The sequence below is a fragment of the Oncorhynchus mykiss genome, chromosome 11, assembly GCF_057628025.1.
Source record: "Oncorhynchus mykiss isolate SJ-2025 chromosome 11, ASM5762802v1, whole genome shotgun sequence".
Taxonomy (NCBI): domain Eukaryota; kingdom Metazoa; phylum Chordata; class Actinopteri; order Salmoniformes; family Salmonidae; genus Oncorhynchus; species Oncorhynchus mykiss.
In genome coordinates, this window is record NC_143032.1 from 19,334,313 (window position 1) to 19,358,635 (window position 24,323).

General features: G+C 45.9%; 1 protein-coding gene across 2 annotated transcripts in view; it reads right to left on the reverse strand.

Moving 5' to 3' along the window:
* The window catches only part of LOC110535425 (catenin delta-2), a 395,208-nt gene that overhangs the window by 231,622 nt on the left and 139,263 nt on the right, over positions 1 to 24,323 (reverse strand). Inside the window, exon 3 of one of the 2 annotated variants that reach the window (XM_036935119.2) lies at positions 18,380 to 18,495. In XM_036935119.2, coding sequence (XP_036791014.2) covers positions 18,380 to 18,495 — 116 coding nt within the window. Of the gene's footprint in view, positions 1 to 10,210; positions 10,500 to 18,379; positions 18,496 to 24,323 lie in introns of those variants that run through there. The other variant, XM_090189680.1, reaches the window with a different exon arrangement.

Here is a 24,323-nt window from a genome sequence, read left to right on the forward strand (position 1 = left end):
GGGGCCAAACTTCCTGCCATCCAGGACCTACTGTGCCTTCCTAAACTACTCAGACCCCTTGACTTTTTCCACATTTTGTTATGTTACAGCCTTATTCTTATTCTAAAATGTATTACTTAAAAAAAAAAAATCCTCATCAATCTACACAAAATACTCCTAAATGTGACTTGTTTCAGGCATATGTTGCGGGTCACTACTTAACAGCAGATCCATTTGAACATAAAGTTGTTTTTTTATCAATGTGCGTTTTTCAGCATGAATGCCTTATGGAACATGTGAACTTTCATATGCCTTAATAACAGACTTGTATGCCATCTGTAAATACGAATACAATTGTTACGAGCCTAGTTGGTTTAGTCACAGAAAAAGTGTGTAACCTTCCCGCTAGCCATGATTGGCTGAGGTAAGGAGTGGGCTGGACATGCCGAGAGATGAGTTCGGGTTGGTGTACAATAGAGCACACTTCTGTCTATTTGAGCTGGTCAGTATGTGTAGGTAATTTTGTCTAATACAGCTAGTTTAAATGTATCGCGTAGTAGAACTGCATAAGTGTTGCTCTCCACTTTCTGGAGGACTGAGTTTTGAAATCAGTGGAATTAGATTATGATAGCTAAAGAGAAAACACCTGTCTCCAGATTACATCTTCAAACTAAGGGTAAATATAGCATCTGTGACAGGAAGAAGTATATACAGTAGGGAGAACAAGTATTTGATACACTGCCGATTTTGCAGGTTTCCCTACTTACAAAGCATGTAGAGGTCTGTAATTTTTATCATAGGTACACTTCAACTGTGAGAGACGGAATCTAAAACAAAAATCCAGAAAATCACATTGTATGATTTTTAAGTAATTAATTAGCATTTTATTGCATGACATACGTATTTGATACATCAGAAAAGCATAACTTAATATTTGGTACAGAAACCTTTGTTTGTAATTACAGAGATCATATGTTTCCTGTAGTTCTTGACCAGAGTGGCGCAGCGGTCTAAGGCACTGCACCTCAGTGCTAGAGGTGTCACTACCCTGGTTTGAATCCAGGCTGTATCACAACTGTCTGTGATTGGGAGTCCCATAGGGCAACGCACAATTGGCCCAGCGTTTGGCAGGTGTAGGCTGTCATTGTAAATAAGAATTTGTTCTTAACAGACTTGCCTAGCAACATTTTTAAAACATATTGCTGTAATGCTAAGCGGTTCGTAAGCATAGCGCAGCTAACAAATTGTCAGCCAACGTGTGCCTTATTTGAAAAGTCATTGCTCAACATTTTCTAAACATTTGTCATAATTAGTTAAAGCAATACATTTGTATCTGGTCTCGTCAGACTTTGGCTGCATATTTTTCGCCATTTTCTTCAAATCTGAAAACTTCGTGGAGCCACTTCTAGAAAGAATTCATTGGCAGGCCCAAAAAGCACGGAAATAGTGTCCACTGTTTGTATACTTTGTAATTTGGCGAATGTAGTACGACATCTGTTGGTATACTAACTATTTCCATACTTTGACCAATAAGCATACTACATACTCAATTGACATCACAAATAGTATGGTTAGTGTGGTTAGTATGAGTATTCAAACACAGCAAGACATTTAAATTGTTTTTGCAAATGTAATAAAAATGAATAAACAGAAATACCTTATCTACATAAGTATTCATAACCTTTGCTACAGTATACTAGGTGGTGTCAGAGGAAGGCCCCAAAAAAGGTCAAAGACTCCAGTCACCCAAGTCATAGACTGTTCTCTCTGCTCCTGCTTGGGAAGCGGTCCTGGAGCACAAAGTCTAGGACCAAAGGCTCCTAAACAGCTTCTACCCCCAAGCCATAAGACTGCTGAACAATTTATCACATGGCCACCAGGATCTTTGTTTTTACATTGCTGCTACTCATTGTTTATTTTCTATGCATAGTCACTTTACCACCACCTACAATACATGTACAAATTACCTCGACGAACATGTACCCCCGCACATGTCATGTATTGTCATGTTGTGTCTTTCTGTCCTTTCCTTTCACCCTGTCTCCCTCTGCTGGTCGTATTAGGTTACCTTTTCTCCCCCGCTTTCCCCCAGCTGTTCCTTGTCTCCTCTGACTACCCATTCACCCCGTTTCCCACCTGTTCCCTTTTTCCCTCTGATTAGGCCCCTATATCTCTCTCTGTTTCTGTTCCTGTCCTTGTCGGATTCTTGTTTGTTGTGTTTCATGCCTGAGCCAGACTATCGTCATGTTTGCTGTAACCTTGTCCTGTCCTGTCGGAATCTGCCGGTCTATCTGAGCCTACCTATGTTTGGTTATTAAAGAAGCTCTGTTTAAGTTAGTTCGCTTTTGGGTCCTCATTCACTCACCGTAACAGAAGAATCCGACCAAGAATGGACCCAGCGACTTCGGATCCTCTCCACTCAGCCGTCGAGATCCAGGGAGCGATGCTAGGCAGACACGAGCAGGAATTGTCTGCTGCTCGACATGCCGTTGAGACCCTGGCCACCCAAGTCTCCAACCTCACAGAACAGGTTCACCATCTCCGCCTCGATCCACCGGCCACTTCCAGGGCTTTCGAATCTCCGGAGCCCAGAATCAATAACCCGCCGTGTTACTCTGGGGAGCCCACTGAATGCCGCTCGTTCCTCACCCAGTGTGATATTGTGTTTTCTCTCCAGCCCAACACTTACGCCAGGAGCACTGCTCGTGTCGCCTACGTCATATCTCTCCTTACTGGACGGGCTCGTGAGTGGGGCACGGCAATCTGGGAGGCAAGGGCTGAGTGTACTAACCAGTATCAGGACTTTAAGGAGGAGATGATACGGGTTTTTGATCGATCTGTTTTTGGGGAGGAGGCTTCCAGGGCCCTGTCTTCCCTATGTCAAGGCAATCGATCCATAACAGACTACTCTATTGAGTTTCGCACTCTTGCTGCCTCCAGTGGCTGGAACGAGCCGGCTTTGCTCGCTCGTCTTCTGGAGGGTCTCCGCGCTGAGGTAAAGGATGAGATTCTCTCCCGGGAGGTTCCTTCCAGCGTGGATTCCTTGATTGAACTCGCTATTCGCATTGAGCGACGGGTTGATCTTCGTCACCGAGCTCGTGGAAAGGAGCTCGCGTTCTCCGTTGCCCCCCTCTCCGCATCACTACCATCTTCCTCTGCCGGCTCGGGAGCTGAGCCTATGCAGCTGGGAGGTATCCGCATCTCGACTAAGGAGAGGGAACGGAGAATCACCAACCGCCTCTGTCTCTATTGCGGTTCTGCTGGTCATTTTGTCACTTCATGTCCAGTAAAAGCCAGAGCTCATCAGTAAGCGGAGGGCTACTGGTGAGCGCTACTACTCCTGTCTCTCCTTCAAGATCCTGCACTACCTTGTCGGTCCATCTACGCTGGACCGGTTCGTCAGCTTCCTGCAGTGCCTTAATAGACTCTGGGGCGGAGGGCTGTTTTATGGACGAGACCTGGGCTCGGGAACATGACATTCCTCTCAGACAGTTAAGGGAGTCCACGGCCTTGTTCGCCCTGGATGGTAGTCCTCTCCCCAGGATTCAGCGTGAGACGCTACCTTTAACCCTCACTGTTTCTGGTAATCATAGCGAAACCATTTCTTTTTTGATTTTTCGTTCACCTTTTACACCTGTTGTTTTGGGCCATCCCTGGCTAGTTTGTCATAATCCTTCCATTAATTGGTCTAGTAATTCTATCCTCTCCTGGAACGTCTCTTGTCATGTGAAATGTTTAATGTCTGCTATCCCTCCTGTTTCCTCTGTCTCTTCTTCACAGGAGGAGCCTGGTGATTTGACAGGGGTGCCGGAGGAATATCACGATCTGCGCACGGTGTTCAGTCGGTCCAGGGCCACCTCTCTTCCTCCACACCGGTCGTATGATTGTAGTATTGATCTCCTTCCGGGAACCACTCCCCCCCGGGGTAGACTATACTCTCTGTCGGCTCCCGAACGTAAGGCTCTCGAGGATTATTTGTCTGTAGCTCTTGACGCCGGTACCATAGTCCCCTCCTCCTCTCCCGCCGGAGCGGGGTTTTTTTTTGTCAAGAAGAAGGACGGGTCTCTGCGCCCCTGCATAGATTATCGAGGGCTGAATGACATAACAGTTAAGAATCGTTATCCGCTTCCTCTTATGTCTTCAGCCTTCGAGATCCTGCAGGGAGCCAGGTTTTTCACTAAGTTGGACCTTCGTAACGCTTACCATCTCGTGCGCATCAGGGAGGGGGACGAGTGGAAGACGGCGTTTAACACTCCGTTAGGGCACTTTGAATACCGGGTTCTTCCTTTCGGCCTCGCTAACGCTCCAGCTGTCTTTCAGGCATTAGTCAATGATGTCCTGAGAGACATGCTGAACATCTTTGTTTTCGTTTACCTTGACGATATCCTGATTTTTTCACCGTCACTCCAGATTCATCTTCAGCACGTTCGACGTGTCCTCCAGCGCCTTTTAGAGAATTGTCTTTTTGTGAAGGCTGAGAAGTGCACTTTTCATGCCTCCTCCGTCACATTTCTCGGTTCTGTTATTTCCGCTGAAGGCATTAAGATGGATCCCGCTAAGGTCCAAGCTGTCATTGATTGGCCCGCCCCTAAGTCACGCGTCGAGCTGCAGCGCTTTCTCGGCTTCGCGAACTTCTATCGTCGTTTCATCCGTAATTTCGGTCAGGTGGCAGCTCCTCTCACAGCCCTTACTTCTGTCAAGACGTGCTTTAAGTGGTCCGTTTCCGCCCAGGGAGCTTTTGATCTCCTCAAGAATCGTTTTACATCCGCTCCTATCCTTGTTACACCTGACGTCTCTAGACAGTTCGTTGTCGAGGTTGACGCGTCAGAGGTGGGCGTGGGAGCCATTCTTTCTCAGCGCTCCCTCTCTGACGACAAGGTCCACCCATGCGCGTATTTTTCTCATCGCCTGTCCCCGTCGGAACGTAACTATGATGTGGGAAACCGCAAACTGCTCGCCATCCGGTTAGCCCTAGGCGAATGGCGACAGTGGTTGGAGGGGGCGACCGTTCCTTTTGTCGTTTGGACTGACCATAGGAACCTTGAGTACATCCGTTCTGCCAAACGACTTAATGCGCGTCAGGCGCGTTGGGCGCTGTTTTTCGCTCGTTTCGAGTTCGTGATTTCTTATCGTCCGGGCTCTAAGAACACCAAGCCTGATGCTTTATCTCGTCTCTTCAGTTCTTCAGTAGCCTCCACTGACCCCGAGGGGATTCTCCCTGAGGGGCGTGTTGTCGGGTTGACTGTCTGGGGAATTGAGAGGCAGGTAAAGCAAGCGCTCACTCACACTCCGTCGCCGCGCGCTTGTCCTAGGAACCTTCTTTTCGTTCCCGTTCCTACTCGTCTGGCCGTTCTTCAGTGGGCTCACTCTGCCAAGTTAGCCGGCCACCCTGGCGTTCGGGGTACGCTTGCTTCCATTCGCCAGCGTTTTTGGTGGCCCACCCGGGAGCATGACACGCGTCGTTTCGTGGCTGCTTGTTCGGTCTGCGCGCAGACTAAGTCCGGTAACTCCCCTCCTGCCGGCCGTCTCAGGCCGCTTCCCATTCCCTCTCGACCGTGGTCTCACATCGCCTTAGATTTTGTCACCGGACTGCCTTCGTCAGCGGGGAAGACTGTTATTCTTACGGTTGTCGATAGGTTCTCTAAGGCGGCTCATTTCATTCCCCTTGCTAAGCTTCCTTCTGCTAAAGAGACGGCACAAATCATCATCGAGAATGTTTTCAGAATTCATGGCCTTCCGTCAGACGTCGTTTCGGACAGAGGTCCGCAATTCACGTCTCAATTTTGGAGGGAGTTTTGCCGTTTGATTGGGGCTTCCGTCAGTCTCTCTTCCGGCTTTCACCCCCAGTCTAACGGTCAAGCAGAACGGGCCAATCAGACTATTGGTCGCATCTTACGCAGTCTTTCTTTTCGCAACCCTGCGTCTTGGTCAGAACAGCTCCCCTGGGCAGAATACGCCCACAACTCGCTTCCTTCGTCTGCGACCGGGCTATCTCCTTTTCAGAGTAGCCTCGGGTACCAGCCTCCGCTGTTCTCATCTCAGTTCGCCGAGTCCAGCGTCCCCTCCGCTCAGGCTTTTGTCCAACGTTGCGAGCGCACCTGGAAGAGGGTCAGGTCTGCACTTTGCCGTTATAGGACGCAGACTGTGAGGGCTGCTAATAAGCGTAGAACTAAGAGTCCTAGATATTGTCGCGGTCAGAGAGTTTGGCTCTCCACTCAGAACCTTCCCCTTAAGACGGCTTCTCGCAAGTTGACCCCGCGATTCATTGGTCCGTTCCGTATTTCTCGGGTCATTAATCCTGTCGCAGTTCGACTTCTTCTTCCGCGATACCTTCGTCGCGTCCACCCGGTCTTCCATGTCTCCTGTATTAAGCCCGTTCTTCGCGCCCCCGCTCGTCTCCCCCCCCCCCCCCCCCCCCATCCTTGTCGAGGGCGCACCCATCTACAGGGTCCGCAGGATTTTGGACATGCGTCCTCGGGGCCGTGGTCACCAGTACCTCGTTGATTGGGAGGGGTACGGTCCTGAGGAGAGGAGTTGGGTTCCCTCTCGGGACGTGCTGGACCGTGCGCTGATCGAGGATTTCCTCCGTTGCCGCCAGGTTTCCTCCTCGAGTGCGCCAGGAGGCGCTCGGTGAGTGGGGGGGTACTGTCATGTATTGTCATGTTGTGTCTTTCTGTCCTTTCCTTTCACCCTGTCTCCCTCTGCTGGTCGTATTAGGTTACCTTTTCTCCCCCGCTTTCCCCCAGCTGTTCCTTGTCTCCTCTGACTACCCATTCACCCCGTTTCCCACCTGTTCCCTTTTTCCCTCTGATTAGGCCCCTATATCTCTCTCTGTTTCTGTTCCTGTCCTTGTCGGATTCTTGTTTGTTGTGTTTCATGCCTGAGCCAGACTATCGTCATGTTTGCTGTAACCTTGTCCTGTCCTGTCGGAATCTGCCGGTCTATCTGAGCCTACCTATGTTTGGTTATTAAAGAAGCTCTGTTTAAGTTAGTTCGCTTTTGGGTCCTCATTCACTCACCGTAACAGCATATTGACTCGGTACCGGTACCCCCTGTATATAGCCTCATCATTGTTATTTTATAGTGTTTTACTCTAGTTTCTTTAGTAAATATTTTCTTAACTCTATTTTCCTAAAACTGCATTGTTGGGTAAGGGCTTGAGAGTAGGTAAAATACAATTTGATTTCAGATTGTAGCAACCTCATGATGTTTGGTATATTGAACATTTGAGTATCATGTAGTAGCCTAAACCTATCGATGTTATATAGCTGGGTGAATGGAAGATGAGTGACAGTCACTCAATAAGCTATAATAGAAATAAGGCCATGCTCATAAAAAAAAATTATCATCCTCCCTCATCTTAAACGGGACTGACCGCCTCTGCTGTCTATGTATCTGCCATCATAACTGCCCATCCAGTGACTATTTCTGTGCCATGTATCACACCAAGATCTCATGGTTTGATCAATTTAACTTCAGATTGTGCTCCAAACGTTACATTTCAAAGTGTTTTGGACAAGCCTGGGTTGCTCCTCCTGCTGCAGCTTCACCCCCAGAATGCACCGCTGGTGTCGCCGATGCCTCATGGCTGGTTAAGTTCATTCATTCTGAATGGTTAAGTTAAGAATTAAGGTTTGAGATAGGATTTAAAACAAAAACAACTCCACAGTTATGCTTAGCCATTAATTCCGAATGGCTAAATTTAGGGTTAATGTTTGGGATAGGGTAAAATACATTAAAATAAATAAAATCACAATGAGTGCCTATCACTGGGATTGAGCACGCGACGCTCAGACCCGGAGTTTGCGGCTTACGCCTAGCATCTGCCACCCCAATCCACAATGCCCTAACAAAAACGCACTAGCAAAACCCACAACGCCCTGACACATAATCAAACATGCATTACATTAAAAAAAATACTTTACAATTTACATACATTTAGGGCTCTATTCAATCTGCAAATCAGCATTTTGTATGTGCAACAGTATCTTCTAAATCAGACAGGAATAGGCGAAGCATGAATATGTTAGCTACATAAAGTAAGGGAAAGCATTTAATGTAGACAAAGATTATAGGATCCCTGGAAAACAATGACCAAAATGTTGGTTCCTACCCTGTCGCAATAACTCCTCCCTGGCTTTTTTAATTTGTTGTAATGTCATACAACACTGTATTTAAAGTTTCCACTATTATATTCTAGCTATATCATTTTGTGTTTTGATCTAAATCACAAGTAAAAATTTCACAATTGCAATATTTGGTTAAAAATAAGGCCTATATTTTTCCCCATATCCTGCAGCCCTACGTGGCAGCGTAGCAATTATCTCAAATGAGTTCAGGAAATGCATAAAATGTTAAAATATAGTGATATTTTGGCCATAACTTTACAAATACTGTAGGTAAACCCTTTCTCACACACTGAAACTCTCTTTCTTTCATCACGCTCTTTCCTCACTCACTCTCCCTAGTGTAGAGAGAGTAGGCTGGGTCGGTTCTGTGCTCAACTAAGAGAGAATTAAGAGGACATTATGCAGTGCAATGTCACTCCTCCATCACTGTCATACAAACATATATAAACACACACACACACACACGGTAGCATATGGGTTGGGTAGCATACACTATTGGCTCCGAGGCTGTCCAACAACTCTGCAGAGGTGACAGGGACATCCTTCAGTGTGTGTGTGTGTGTGTGTGTGTGTGTGTGTGTGTGTGACAGGCACTAGACTGATGTTTGATTTGGCGAGGGATCTGACACGGTACATCCTGATATGATTTAATTATCGAACTTTCGTGCCTGCTGGGCGTGTGTGTGTATGTGTGTGTGTGTGTGTGTGTGTGTCGGCTGAGTCAGTGAATAAATCCCGGTGTTGGCAGTCCATCCAGAGAGCAGAGCGTGTCTGGCATGGTGAGCAGCACCAGCCTCTATGTGGAACCCTATTTATAAAGGCTTTTCCTCACTTAAAATCGGCTTAACAAACTTTAAGTTTTGCATTTGAAACTTGAATGTGTGTGTGTGATGGGATATGTGTGTGTGTGAGCTGACATCTATTCATGGGGGGTTGTGTGTGAACACACTATCCTTGATAGTGGCCCTACTGTTCATAATCCATACAGCACAAGGTTCCAGGTCTCAACATACATCCATGAAGGTAATCCATGTCTCTCTACTGAGATGGAACATACTGGCTTCTCTGACTTGATACAGTATCTAATAAGTCCTAAAGAAATAACTGGCCTTCTGAGAGGATGTAATTAATGTGCACACACACACACACACACACACACACACACACACACACACACACACACACACACACACACACACACACACACACACACACACACACACACACACACACACACACACACACAGATGTCTGCCACTGGATGTACTTAATCACTCAGGTATACACTGCTAGGTTTATAAAGTCAGTAATAAAGCCTTTACTATAGATGGAGCCTTACACACTATACAGTATCCACACATACACAAGCAGAGGGAATGAGGCAGAGAGGAAGGGGAGAGAGTTGGAGGCTGAAGGGATAGAGAGTGTGTGTGAGAGAGAGAGAAAAAGAGAGAGGGAGATGGAGAGACAGAACGAATGGGGAAAATGAAAAGAGATAAATCAATGGAAGCTATTCCGTGGCTGACTCATGGTAATGAAAAGCAATTTATTAGCCCACTCTCTCTCCTTCTGTGCCTCTCTCCCTCCATCTCTCCCTCTCCATTGCTCTCTCCTTCCCCTTTACTTTGGCTGTGACCTGATCCCATTCTCTCCATTAATACCTACACCTTTTCTGTCATCAGATGCTAACGATTGTCAAAAACACTCGTTTAGGGGTCATGTTTGTTTTCGCTCCCTTGTTTTCTACACTTCCCTCTCATTTGCATATAAATCACGGGGTCGTTCCTGTGAGGCCGAAACTCGTGTTGTTACACCTACTGATATGATATACCTGCATGGTTCATATTCACCTGGCATAGGTATCCTCAACCTCTTCCTCTCTGGCTCTCTATCCTACTCTCTCTTTTTCTGCCTCTCTTCCCAGCCTGTCTCTCCCCCTCTCTCTTTCTTTATCTCCCTCTTCTTCCTCCCATCCTGTTCTCTCTCTATCAGCTTTGGTCTGGGTGACTAAAGTTTAAACCTAGCTGACAGGGTAAATAGAGGAGAGAGAGAGAGAGAGACAGAGCGAAAGATTGAGAGAGCTTCCCAAGAACCGCACCTACCTCCTCCGGAGCACTACGCTGGAAATCCCGGATCCTGCCAGGCGTTTCTCTCCCAGTGTTCTCTCATCTTTGAGCTGCAGCCCTCTTCATTTCCCTCAGATCACTTGAGGATCTGATGTCCAGGAGGGCTCTTGCCTGGGCTACGGAGTTGTGGGAGCAACAATCCACAGTTGGCCTCAGATTGGAGGAGTTTGTGGCAGAGGTACGGAAAGTGTTTGATTCTCCGTTGTCTGGGAGAGAGGCTGCTCCAACTACGTCAGGATTCCTGTAGTGTGGCAGACTACACAGTGAATTTTCGCACGTTGGCGGCAGAGTGTGCCTGGAACCCAGAAGCCCTGTTCAACGCGTTCCTTCACGGGTTGTGGGAGGTGATTAAAGACGAGAGCTGCCCTTGGACCGTGACTTCCTCATTGCCTTCACCACCCAGATCGATGGGCGGCTACGGGAATGTAGGAGGGAGAGGGAGTCTGTTCCACCTAGCATCCGAGGAATCCCGGGAATCCTCAAAGCCCACATTTCCGTGTGGATCCGATGTTGGCCAAAGTCTCTCGGAGGTCACCGAGGGCTGTCGAGTCGTCCCTCCGGAGCTCATGCAACAGGGCAGGGCTAGATTGTCTCCTGCTGAGCGCAAACTTAAGACCCAGAGCTGTCTGTATTGTGGACTGTATTGTGGAGCTACGGGACATGTTTTATCTACATTCCCATTAAAGAACCAGCCTCATTGAGGAGGTACTAGTATGAGTACTCTGGTGAGCCATGCGGGAGTTTCCAATCTTCCATTGCTTGTACCCCTGTCCATGCTACTCTGTTGTGGGGTAACCGGTCCAAATCTCTTTGGGTGCTCATAGACCGACTAGAGCTTTATGGACACTACCCTGGTGTCGGAGCTAGGAAATCTCCACACAACCCCTCTCCATTCCCATGGAAGTAAGAGCATTGGATGGGCACTCTATTGGCAGAGTCACCCACAACACTTGTCCCATTAACCTAAGAGTTCCGGGTAATTACAGTGAGTTTATGCAGTTCCTGGCCATTGAAACGCGTGGTTTTATGGTTTTCCTGGCTCCAGAAGCACAATTCCCTGATTGACTGGGCTACTGGTTCTATCATGGGTTGGAGCACGTTTTGCCATGGGCATTGCCTGAAGTCGGCGCTGCCTACTCTGGGATGTCTTCCTGTGGGCTTGGGGAAAGCCCCAGACCTCTCCGCCATTCCCGTGGAGTACCAGGACCTCCGGGATGTTTTCAGCAAGGCCCGTGCCACCTCGCTTCCTCCGCATCAGCCGTATGACTACGCCATCTACCTTCTTCCAGGCACTACACCGCCTCAGGGGTGGCTTTATTCCCTGTCAGGTCCGGAGACCAAGGCGATGGAGACGTATATTGAGAACTATCTGGCTGCAGGGGGCATCCATCCTTCTGCCTCCCCCGCTGAAGCAGGGTTCTTCTTTGTGGAGAAGAAGGACAAAACCCTGCATCCGTGTATTGACTACCGGGCCTGAATGACATCACGGTTAAAAAACGTTACATGCTTCCACTCAATGCCTCAGACGTTGGAGTGGGGGCTGTTCTGTCCCAGGGTTCGGCACAAGACCAAAAGCTGGAAGCTCGATGGGCCCTGCTATTCACCTAATTTAACTTCACCATCTCCTACTGCGCAGGATCCAAGAATGTGAAGCCGATGCGCTGTCACACCTCACCTGTCTTTGTGCTTGTCTCCACCCCCCTCCAGGTCTCACCCATCTTCCCATTATCCCCTGTGTATTTATACTTGTGTTCTCTGTTTGTCTGTTGCCAGTCCGTCTTGTCAGGTTTTACCAGCATTCTTTCTGCATTCCTGTTTCTCTAGTTCTGTTTCTAGTTTTTCCCGGTTCTGACCATTCTGCCTGCCCTGACCCCGAGCCTGCCTGCCGTCCTGTACCTGTCTGAGTCTGACCTGATCACGAACCTCTGCATGCCCTAACCCCGAGCCTACTTGCCGTCCTGTACCTGCCTGATTCTGACCTGATCACGAACCTCTGCCTGCCCTCAACCTGCCCTTTGCCTGCACCGTGTTTCTAATAAATCTTCTGAGAACTGTTCTATTCGCCTCCCGTGTCTGCATCTGGGTCATATCCTGAGTCGTGATACTGGGTGTGTCCCGCCACAGATGGCTGGCCAGTGTCCTCAGCCCAGAGAGCCATCTGTGGAGATGCCTGAACAACTTTATGAAGCAGGACACTCCTGAGGAGAGACAGGGCGGCACCTCGAGAAGACACACACACACACATACATTATATCTACACACCACACACACACGCAAATTGTCCTACCTTATCATTCTTTCCAACAAGAAGACCAAAATGGTCCAAAATGATTTCCAATAATATTACAAATGAAACACACTGAGATATTAAAATGGTTTCATTTTCATCTACACACATTTCAGTCATTTAGATCTATTTCTGGCCCTGGTCTTTCTGTGAGCTCAGATGAAGGAGTGAGGGATGGTTTCTGACAGAAGGAAGACAGTGTCTGCATCCCAAATAGCATTATTTTCTCTATATAGTGCACTCTATTTAAATCAGAGCCCTACGGGCCTGGTCAAAAGTAGTGCACTATGTAGGGAATAGGGTGCCATTTGGGATGCAGTCTGGGAAAGGTTATAGAAGTCTCCCTGAATACAGCAGAATCTCTGATCAGCCACACACTAACATTACATCTGTTAATATCCAGACTGAGATATTGAGTTGGATGGGTTATAAAGCCTCGTCTGCATCTAATAAAATTCTCCTGTCACTCACAGAATACCAGCTGCCAAGCCTCATCTGAGCAGACATGCCAGGGAGACATCAAACAAACACACACACACACTAACACACACACGCTGACACCTGCAACACACACATCCACACACGCACGCTCACACACATACACATTCACATAACCCACACACACACGGTTAGTGATTAGACAAAGCTTAGCAAGGCGAAGCCGTCACATATGGGGAGTAATCACATTATTACACAGGCAGTAGCGCAGACGGCAATCACAATATCACACAGGCAGCTAGGAGAACGACTGCCAGCTGGGTTGGTCCTCAGCCAGGCCTGATGTGTGGATTAGAATTGAGGCTACAAACACACACACATTCAATGCACACATAGACACACACACACAAATTCAAGCCCCTGCATACACACGATACACATGCAAACACACACATACACAGTCCTGGAGAGATGACACATACAGGCTCAGTGTTCTAGATGAGATTAACACAGAGAATGCAGATCACGCTGAGTCCATAGAACAACATGGACATGCTTCACTCACTAGTTTCTCTGACAGAAGATTGGCTAGCTGTAGGCCAATCAGCTGACCTTACCAATGATTGGTTATGGTGTTATGTCATTGGAGTGGATCTGAATTTATTAGAGTACATCTCTGCTTTTAACATGGGAGCACACAATGTCTGAGTTTGGAACACACACACACATTCGTATGCATGCACAAACACACTCAACACACACAAACACACACCATCTCTTCCGGCGCCAAGTAAAATTGCGCTCGACGAAATGGCAGCAGTTTTACAAGCGCCCAACCAGTTGTGTTATTCTGTTTTTTTTTCTCGTGTTATTTGTAACTTATTTTGTATATAATGTTTCTGCCACCGTATCTTACGGCAAAAAAAGAGCTTCTTGGATATCAGGACAGTGATCACTCACCTCGGATTAGACAAATGTTTTTGCTTCAACAAGCAGGAAGCAAGTGATTTTCTGCTAACACCCGACAAGGCCAACATCTACGTTATTGGCAAGAGGAAGAGACGCAGGTACAGAGGACACAGAGCGGGGTGCATCGTAAGGATCCGCAGAAGGCAAATGGAAAAGCTGCCTTTACCGTCAATATTACTCGCCAACATGCAATCATTGGACAATGAATTAGACGAGGTACGATAACTGTAATATCTTATGTTTCATGGAATCTTGGCTGAATGATGACATTCTGCCAAGAATGTGCATATTTGTAAACAACAAATGGTGTAGTTGGTGCAGCTAGATTATGCTCGCCTGAAGTTGAGGATCTTATGATAAACTGCAGACCATACTATTTGCCAAGAGAGTCCTCAGCTATACTTTTCGTGGCTGTTTATTTACCACCACTAAGACTGCACTGAGTCAGTTGAAAAAGGAAATAAGCAAAAAGGAAACCGCTCACCCAGAGGCGGCGCTCCTAGTGGCCGGAGACTTTAATGCAGGGAAACTTAAATCAGTTCTACCTAATTTCTATCAACATGTTAAATGTGCAACCAGAGGGAAAACAATTCTAGATCACCTGTACTCCACGCACAGAGAAGCGTACAAAGCTCTCCCTCACCCCCCATTTGGTAAATCTGACCACAATTCTATCCTCCTGATTCCTCCGTACAAGCAAAAATTCAAGCAGGAAGCACCTGTGACTGGGTCTATAAAAAAGTGGTCAGATGAAGCAGATGCTAAACTACAGGACTGTTTTGCTATCACAGCCTGGAACATGTTCCGGGATTCCTCTGATGGCATTGAGGAGTACACCACATCAGTCCCTGTCTTTATCAATAAGTGCTTAGAGGACGTCGTCCCCACAGTGACTGTACGTACATACCCCAACAAGAAGCCATGGTGCTGAGCAGGCCCAACAGGCAACAATTCGCACTGAGCTAAAGGGTAGAGCTGCACCAGTCTGGGAAGACTGAATCTGCAATAGGTAAGCAGCTTGGTTTGAAGAAATCAACTGTGGGAGCAATTATTAGGAAATGGAAGACATACAAGACCACTGATAATTTCCCTCGATTTGGGGCTCCACGCAAGATCTCACCCCGTGGGGTCAAAATGATCACAAGAACGGTGAGCAAAAATCCCAGAACCACACGGGGGGACCTAGTGAATGACCTGCAGAGAGCTGGGACCAAAGTAACAAAGCCTACCATCAGTAACACACTACGCCGCCAGGGACTCAAATCCTGCAGTACCAGACATGTCCCCCTGCTTAAGCCAGTACATGTCCAGGCCCGTCTGAAGTTTGCTAGAGAGAATTTGGATGATGCAGAAGAAGATTGGGAGAATGTCATATGGTCAGATGAAACCAAAATATAACTTTTTGGTAAAAACTCAACTCGTCGTGAATGGAGGACAAAGAATGCTGAATTGCATCCAAAGAACACCATACCTACTGTGAAGCATGGGGGTGGAAACCTCATGCTTTGGGGCTGTTTTTCTCCAAAGGGACCAGGACGACTGATCCGTGTAAAGGAAAGAATGAATGGGGCCATGTATCGTGAGATTTTGAGTGAAAACCTCCTTCCATCAGCAAGGGCATTGAAGATGAAACGTGGCTGGGTCTTTCAGCATGACAATGATCCCAAACACACCGCCCGGGCAACGAAGGAGTGGCTTCGTAAGAAGCATTTCAAGGTCCTGGAGTGGCCTAGCCAGTCTCCAGATCTCAACCCCATAGAAAATCTTTGGATGGAGTTGAAAGTCCGTGTTGTCCAGCAACAGCCCCAAAATATCACTGCTCTAGAGGAGATCTGCATGGACGAATGGGCCAAATACCAGCAACAGTGTGTGAAAACCTTGTGAAGCCTTACAGAAAATGTTTGACCTCTGTCATTGTCAACAAAGGGTATATAACAAAGTGTTAAGATAAACTCTTGTTATTGACCAAATACTTATTTTCCACCATAATTTGCAAATAAATTCATTCAAAATCCTACAATGTGATTTTCTGAATTTTTTATTTTTTTTCATTTCGTCTGTCATAGTTGTTGTGTACCTATGATGAAAATTACAGACCTCTCTCATCTTTTTAAGTGGGAGAACTTGCACAATTGGTGGTTGACTAAATACTTTTTTGCCCCACTGTATATGCATAGTCACTTTAAATATACATACTACCTCAATTAGCCCGACCAACCAGCACATTGGCTATCCGGACTATAGGCATTGTGTCCCGCCACCCACACACGCCAACCCCTCTTTTAAGCTACTGCTACTCTCTGTTTATCATATATGCATAGTCACTTTAACCATACCTACTTGTACATACTACCTCAATCAGCCCGACTAACCGGTGCCTGTATGTAGCCTCGCTACTGTTATAGCCTCAATAGTGTATATAGCCTCGCTACTGTTATAGCCTCAATAGTGTATATAGCCTCGCTACTGTTATAGCCTCAATAGTGTATATAGCCTCGCTACTGTTATAGCCTCAATAGTGTATATAGCCTTGCTACTGTTATAGCCTCAATAGTGTATATAGCCTCGCTACTGTTATAGCCTCAATAGTGTATATAGCCTCGCTACTGTTATAGCCTCAATAGTGTATATAGCCTCGCTACTGTTATAGTCTCAATCACTGTCATTTTTACTGTTGTTTTTACTTCTGTTGTTTTTATTTCTTTACTTATCTATTGTTCATCTAATACCTTTTTTTAACTTAGAAATTGCACTGTTGGTTAGAGCCTGTAAGTAAGCATTTCACTGTAAGGTCTACCTACACCTGTTGTATTCGGCGCACTTGACAAATAAACTAATTTTAACAGTCAGAAGAGTCAAACTTCAACCCTTTCCTATCAAATCAAATTAAAATGTATTTGTCACATGCGCCGAATACAGTGAAATACCTAAAAAAAGTAAAATAATAATTAAAGAGCTGCAGTAAATAACAATAGCGGGGCTATATGCAGGGGGTACCAGTACAGAGTCAATGTGGAGGCTATATGCAGGGGGTACCGGTACAGAGTCAATGTGGAGGCTATATGCAGGGGGTACCAGTACAGAGTCAATGTGGAGACTATATGCAGGGGGTACCGGTACAGAGTCAATGTGGAGACTATATGCAGGGGGTACCGGTACAGAGTCAATGTGGAGGCTATATGCAGGGGGTACCGGTACAGAGTCAATGTGGAGGCTATATGCAGGGGGTACCAGTACAGAGTCAATGTGGAGGCTATATACAGGGGGTACCAGTACAGAGTCAATGTGGAGGCTATATACAGGGGGTACCAGTACAGAGTCAATGTGGAGGCTATATACAGGGGGCACCAGTACAGAGTCAATGTGGAGGCTATATACAGGGGGTACCAGTACAGAGTCAATGTGGAGGCTATATACAGGGGGTACCAGTACAGAGTCAATGTGGAGGCTATATACAGGGGGCACCAGTACAGAGTCAATGTGGAGGCTATATACAGGGGGTACCAGTACAGAGTCAATGTGGAGGCTATATACAGGGGATACCGGTACAGAGTCAATGTGCGGGGGCACCGGTATCGCCTCTCCTTCTATCTCTATCTCTGAATAATGTAATGTGTAATAATGTAATGCATCATTATCTGCATTGTCTACGAAGCTGCCACACACACACAGTCTGAATTTAGTACCGCTCCGTTCCACTGTCTCTTGCTCAGAGCTGTTAGCATACAGAAGCTAACTCTCATGCTAATCACATACTGACGTCCTCTCCTCGGCCCCCTCCTCCCTCCTTCCTTCATTCTCCTACCTCCCTCTTTTCATTAGGTACTCTTTCTCGTCTTCTGAACCATTTGCCAATAGTTTTGGCATCCCAAGGTCATACTCATAATTGCCAAACATAATTTAACTGTTTTTGGACAATCTAGGGCCGTGGTTGTACTAATGTACTAATTAATTAACTAATTAACACTGGAACATTAAAGTACGCTCCCATGATGACAGTTAGTGTGGGCACGCATGCACACACACACACACACATACACACATGCACAAACACACACACAGGACAAACTAATTATCCTCTCAGCTCATTTTAAGGTGTCAAAGAGTCAGAGGGTATCACAGATTAATGTGTCCCCCTGAGAGAATACTTATAAAGAGAGTTCCACCCTGGGAGCTAGCTGGCCATTCTACACACACAACCCCCCTCCCCAACACACACACACACACACACACAAACACCCACGCACGCACACACGAAAAACGAATTATGCTCTCAGCTCATTTTAAGGTGTCAAAGAGTCAGAGGGTGTCACAGATTAATGTGTCCCCCTGAGAGAATACTTCTAAAGAGAGTTCCACCCTGGGAGCTAGCTGGCCATTCTACACACACAACCCCCCTATCCCAACACACTCACACACACACCACACACACACACAGACAGGTGTGTTACCTGATGCTGCTCATACTTCCACCAGTCTCAGAGCCCAGCTTGCATCTCTCCAACTGGGTGGCTACAATCTGTCTTTCTGCCTCCAGCTCACGGGTCAGTCTCTCAAACTGCAGCTCCTACAGGGGAGAGAGACAGGGAGAGATACACACATGAAAACCTCTAAAACCTTTTTTTTGTGGGGGGTAGGGGGTTCTACTAAGCTAACATATGTAATTGTTTTATGGTCATACCATGGATCATTTAGCTGTTTAATTTCGAATTGTAGGACCCCTGTATGTATAAAAAATAATTCAAATTAATTGATCAAATGTTACATTTGGCCTTTACAACTCTAGCCCATAGAAACGCAATGAATAACACATTCATAAATGGCCAGAAAAATACAGTAAAAAAAAGATGTAAGGTTTTGAAGTGTCTTTCCTATATCTAGGAGATAAAAGAAAACTCAGGAAATATTCATGTTTTTTGGACACATATTTAACACCGTTTTTTGTTGGCACAAAAACACTCCATACTTACATTCATTTGTATGGGCTACCTTTAGGTCATAGAGCAAATCTAAGGACACCATCATGTTTGTGGGAGTCTCCCCTTTCCATAGTGGGGTCATATTTATTTGTAGCCCAAACAGTTTGGACGCTACAGACAGAAGTTGGCACGTCGGCGGTACCAACTTCAGACGAGTCCCGTGGGGCTTTTGGAGGTCGTGGAGCGAAACAGAGAATACCATCAGGTTCATAAGTGTCTAATTTTTCCATAGAGTGGTCATATTAGTTAGTAGCCAAACAGTTCGGACACTACAGACGTTTCTGTGAGAAGACCCATTTTTGTGATGTCTCCTGGTCTGACAAACAGCGCTGTAGCTCTGTCACTTTCCACCGCAGATGCAGACGGCCGACATAGGCAGATGCGGTGGATTGAGACACAGCCCATGCAAAAAAACAGATATCGCTGGCTTAAACTGACAGATTTTGATGAGGATGTTGTTATTATGTTAATTAGATTGACACGCGGGTGCGTCAATAGACTCTTAATTATTAATACACAGATCCAGCACCCAGTACTACACACAGATAGACACATACCATAGCTCACAGGTCATTCTCGACAATGTGCGGGCTTTTCTACTCGGAAGGTCTTCAAGGGGAGTATTGTGTCCGAATGTGTGTGCTGGTGTGCCTGTGCCTGTGTGTGGTTTGCAGCAGCTCATGCATTAGGTGGTTAAGTGGCTTAATGGTGGTTCTTCATATCAGTCTCAAAAGCCATCATCTACAACCCAGACTGATGAGGCTCACAGAGGACACCGACCTGTGTGTGTGTGTGTGTGTGTGTGTGTATTTGGTTTAATCACGGCCAGAAGCGGATCGATAGTACACTGATCTCTACGCCTGTGAAAGGGTTTGTGCGTATGTGTGTATGTGTGAAATAGATTTTTGAAAGCCATTTGGGCGGGTGAATGAGTTGATCCCCAGCCACAATCTGAAATCTCACCCCCACCCAAAATCCGTTCTCTTTCTACCGACCCCAACACATCAGCCCAGTACACCCCCAGCTCAAATCCCTATCCTCCACTACCCCTCATCTCCTCTCCCCAGTCCTTTCACCAACTCTCCTCTGCTTTCCTCTCTACAGCTCTGCTCTCATCCCTCTATTCTTGCCCGTCTTTCCACCATTCCTCACCTCCCCTCTACTTTCCTCTGTTCCTCACCTTTCTCCTTTCCTTTAATCGAGACAGAGACAGAGAGAAAGCTCAAACTAGAAGCAAAAACAAAGCTCAAAATGCAAACAGACCAGAAATAAACGATTATTCCAAATCTTAACTCTTCTACCAACTAAGATGAACATCAGCCCCCCCCCCCCCCCCCCCCCCACACACACAAAAAAAATCCCTCAAAATCTCAGGCCCAAACAACATCCTTAGCCTAGATTTATCAGCACATGCACCATAGGCATGAGTTTAGAATAGTCCTCTGTAAACTGCGTGACCCTGCCGTCACGTCTGTGTGTGAGTTTCTATGTGTGTGTGTGAACGGGAAAGAGAACAGGTTTGAATTGTGTGAGTAACGTAAAGGTGTGTGCCTACCAGACCTGAATAGAACAGCAGAACAACTAGTCACAAAGGTCACTATAGCATCATTAGAATCCCCAGAAACCCCTCTAACATCGCTCATCAGCCCAGTGACTCCTCCAACACACACACGCTCACATGTGGACGTACGTGCATGGATGCACCAAACAGACACACACACACACATACAAGTTCACAGCTTTTTTCACAGCAAAAGGAGCAGAGAAGTATTTGGAAATGGGGTGCATTTGGGGTGAAATTACAGTTAAATGTGTTTGAGATGAAGATTAAATTGGCAATGTTTCTGTTTATAAACCTAAATCTGGTGTCCCTGTGCGTGGTAATAGAGTCCTTTAATTAGTCCTATTTCCCATTCAGGACAGAGTCCCCCTGGTGAGAAAAGTGGTTAATCTGCAGCTAATAGCAGACGGTTTTGGGACAGAGAGAGAGTGTGGACATTAAAATGATAAGTGACCTTCCGCTTTAAAGCAGAAGAGAGAGAGAGAGAGAGGGAATGAAAGGGGACTTGCTCTCATGCATAAAAAACACAGTCAATGAAATCATTTCCTCTTTTTCCTCTCCTCCACTCTTCCTCTGCTCCCTCCAATATCTTCTTGCGTGTAATTATATAGGTTTCAAGCCCTTGACCACTTATCAGCACACGCACTATAGGCATGAGTTTAGAATAGTCCTCTGTGAACTGCGGCAGGGTACCCTAGTGGTTAGAGTGTTGGACTAGTAACAGAAAGGTTGCAAGTTCAAACCCCTGAGCTGACAAGGTACAAATCTGTCATTTTGCCCCTGAACATGCAGTTAAGCCACTGTTCCTAGGCCATCATTGAAAATAAGAACTTGTTCTTAACTGACATACCTAGTTAAATAAAGGTAAAAAATAAAATCAGGTGAGCTAGTTCAGGGCTAGCTCAGAATTGTGACATTTCTGGGGTCCCCGAGGAGAAGGTCTATCCGTAGACACTTCGAGGTTTTGTTTTGCTTCACGTTAAGTTCATGTCCGTTACTGAATAATTTACGAGTCTTTATCATAGGAGTTGAGTGACATGAAGACCCCTCCATAGAAGCTGTGTGTAATGTGTGTCTGAGTTAGTGTAGTGTACTGTTACCAGCCCTGGGGCCTGTAGGACAAGGAGACAGGTCTCTCTCTCTCTCTCTCTCTCTCTCTCGTATAAGTGTTTTGATCCTGCAGGTTTGTCTCATGGCCCATCTGCTGTTGCCTCACCTGAGAGGGTGTGGTCTCCAACTGACACACACACACAGTGCACCTGTATCGATGTGGAGCCCCTACACACACCTGTGTTATTGTTCTTTCCTGACTGCAGGATTCAGTTAACATTTCTTTGTTCAATACATACATATCCTCTGCCATGCAGGACAATGAGACAGTCAGTAGGCTAGGGCTGTGGGGAGAGTGTATTTCATTTGACACTGTTAGTTGTGTATCTAGTGGTCTCTGCTGTCCTGACCAACTCATAGAAAAGGTCTACTTTTGAAGGGTAGGTTGTTATGAGTTGGAACACACACACACACTGTAATAATGGCACTGTGAGTCGGGAAGCAGGTGCAAGTGAAACCTTCAATAAAACAACAAAACCAAGAACGACATAATTCTATGAGGCTACACGCCGGTACACAAGAATAATACCAACTGGTGAGTGAACATAAGAGCGTGATATATAAAGGGGAGGAAATTATGAAGGTAATGAAGTCCAGGTGTGAATCATAATGATTAACAGGTGTGCGTAATGAAGAATCCCAGGACAGGTGGTTAGTATTTCGGCGATGTCGTAGGCTACGAGGGGAGGAGCAGGAGAAGATGTGACACACACACACACAAAACAAAAACTGTCCACGGATATTATAACAGCAAAACTAAGACTTCTGACTGGAACCAGCTGGAAAAAAACTTGTTTAAAATATTCAACACCCAAACACAGCAACACTTTGAAGTTTTTGGTCTTTATAAATGACAGGTTAAATCATTACAAGCACCTGGGAAATAGAGGAAGAGACAGGGAGAGAGAGAGAGAGATATAAAGAGAAAAGAGAGAGAAGGATTGTTGATAAGGGCCTGAGGCTGTGTTTTATTAGACCAGAAGCACAAACATTCAGTAAGAGATGTCAGACAGACATGCAGACAGACACACTGCCTGTCTCAGCATGTTAAACTGTACAGAGGAACTCCTCACTCCTCTCCTACTCACGCTCTCTCGCTCTCTCTGTCTCTCTCGCTCTCTCTCTGTGTCTCTGTCATAACTCTCTCTCTGCTCTCCTACAATTATGAGAAGCTCAATCGAATATCTCTGCCCTCTTCGAAAATAAAGGTGCTATTTTTTGGTTCCAGGTAGAACCCTATTGTGTTCCATGTAGAACCCTTTCCACAGGGGTTCTACATGGAACCCAAAACAGTTCTACCTGGAACCAAAAAGGGTTCCACCTGGAATCAAAAAGGGTTCTCCTATGAGAACAGCCAAAGAACCCTTTTGGAAACCTTTTTTCTAAAAGTGTGGTCTGCTATGTTTCCTAACAACTAGAGAGAACAGAGGAAGGAGGAAGAGGTGGAAAGAGGGAATACACAGACAGTGAGAGATAGTGAGGTAGGGAAGGAGGGATGGAAGGATGGAGGGATAGAGGTAAAGAGGGATGGAGAGTGGGAGCGAGGGGACTGGTACTGTAGGCATCAATGCTGTGTAATACTTGAGACCACATATTGAGTGTCAGTCTTGTTTCTGTGTAGGATTATTGATGCTTGTACTCAGTTGTACTCAGTCTTGACTCGGTCTCGGACAGTGAGGACATGTCATTTCTTCCGGAGACCAGCAGAGTAAAAAACATCATTATCAGCTTCCTTTCAGTCAGCGCATAAAACCGCTTCGCTAGGCGAAATATTTACACTCCTTTCTTGAAACATTAGTATCTTAACAGCCTTTATAGATATGCTTGCGCAGTGGTGAACCTAGAGACCTTCAGTGTGTGATAGGTTGGTGATTCTGAAAGGACAGCAACTGTAATACCAGCTCACTCATGTAGGAGAGTTCACTTTTTGTAAAACACAAGTGGAGGCTATACGCAGGTATAAACCCTATACCATTTTTATTCAGTGGGCATTGCTTATACTCACTTCTTAATCCCTACTGTTGAGTATCAAAGTAGTGTAGTGGAGGTATATGACTTATCATGTATGTAGTACAATGGAGAAATCATGCACAAAGTAGCCAACACAATCGCAAAGCCCGTGAAATATATTCACATGCGCGCCTAGTTACAGCTGAATATCATCTGCAGACAGCAAGAATGTGCAGCTCTCAACTGGTTTTGGCATGGAGCAGCTCACAGAAGAACGACATCGGTAGCCCGGTGGGTAGGAAAGACGTTTCAACGTATGATATCTACCAGTAAATGCTAACTAAGTCAACAATGGGTGTGTAAACTGGGTATTGAAAAAGGTAAGTCCTAAGTGTTGGTTAGTAGGCTATTTGTGACGCGCAATTGTCATCATGCCTGTTTGCATCAGGGGCGTAGACATGGATGGGCCTGAATGAAGAGGCCCACCAACTGGGGAGCCAGGCCCTGACAGGCCCACCCAATCAGATTGATATGGTTAATTGTTGTTGTGGCCTTTTTTTTATTTATTTTTTTTAAGTGTGATTTGAGAGTGAAAATGACAGCGTTTTAACTACTTTGCATATATGAAACAAAAAGACAATCATAATATCAGTCAAAAATATCAAATTCCCAGTTTATGCTACAAAACCAACTTCATAAGGGGTTTTAAAAATGTATTATATTTGACTCAATGTTCCGTGACGTACACTAAGGCAGTGTTGGCAGAATAGATGAATGCAGTTCAATCATGATTCA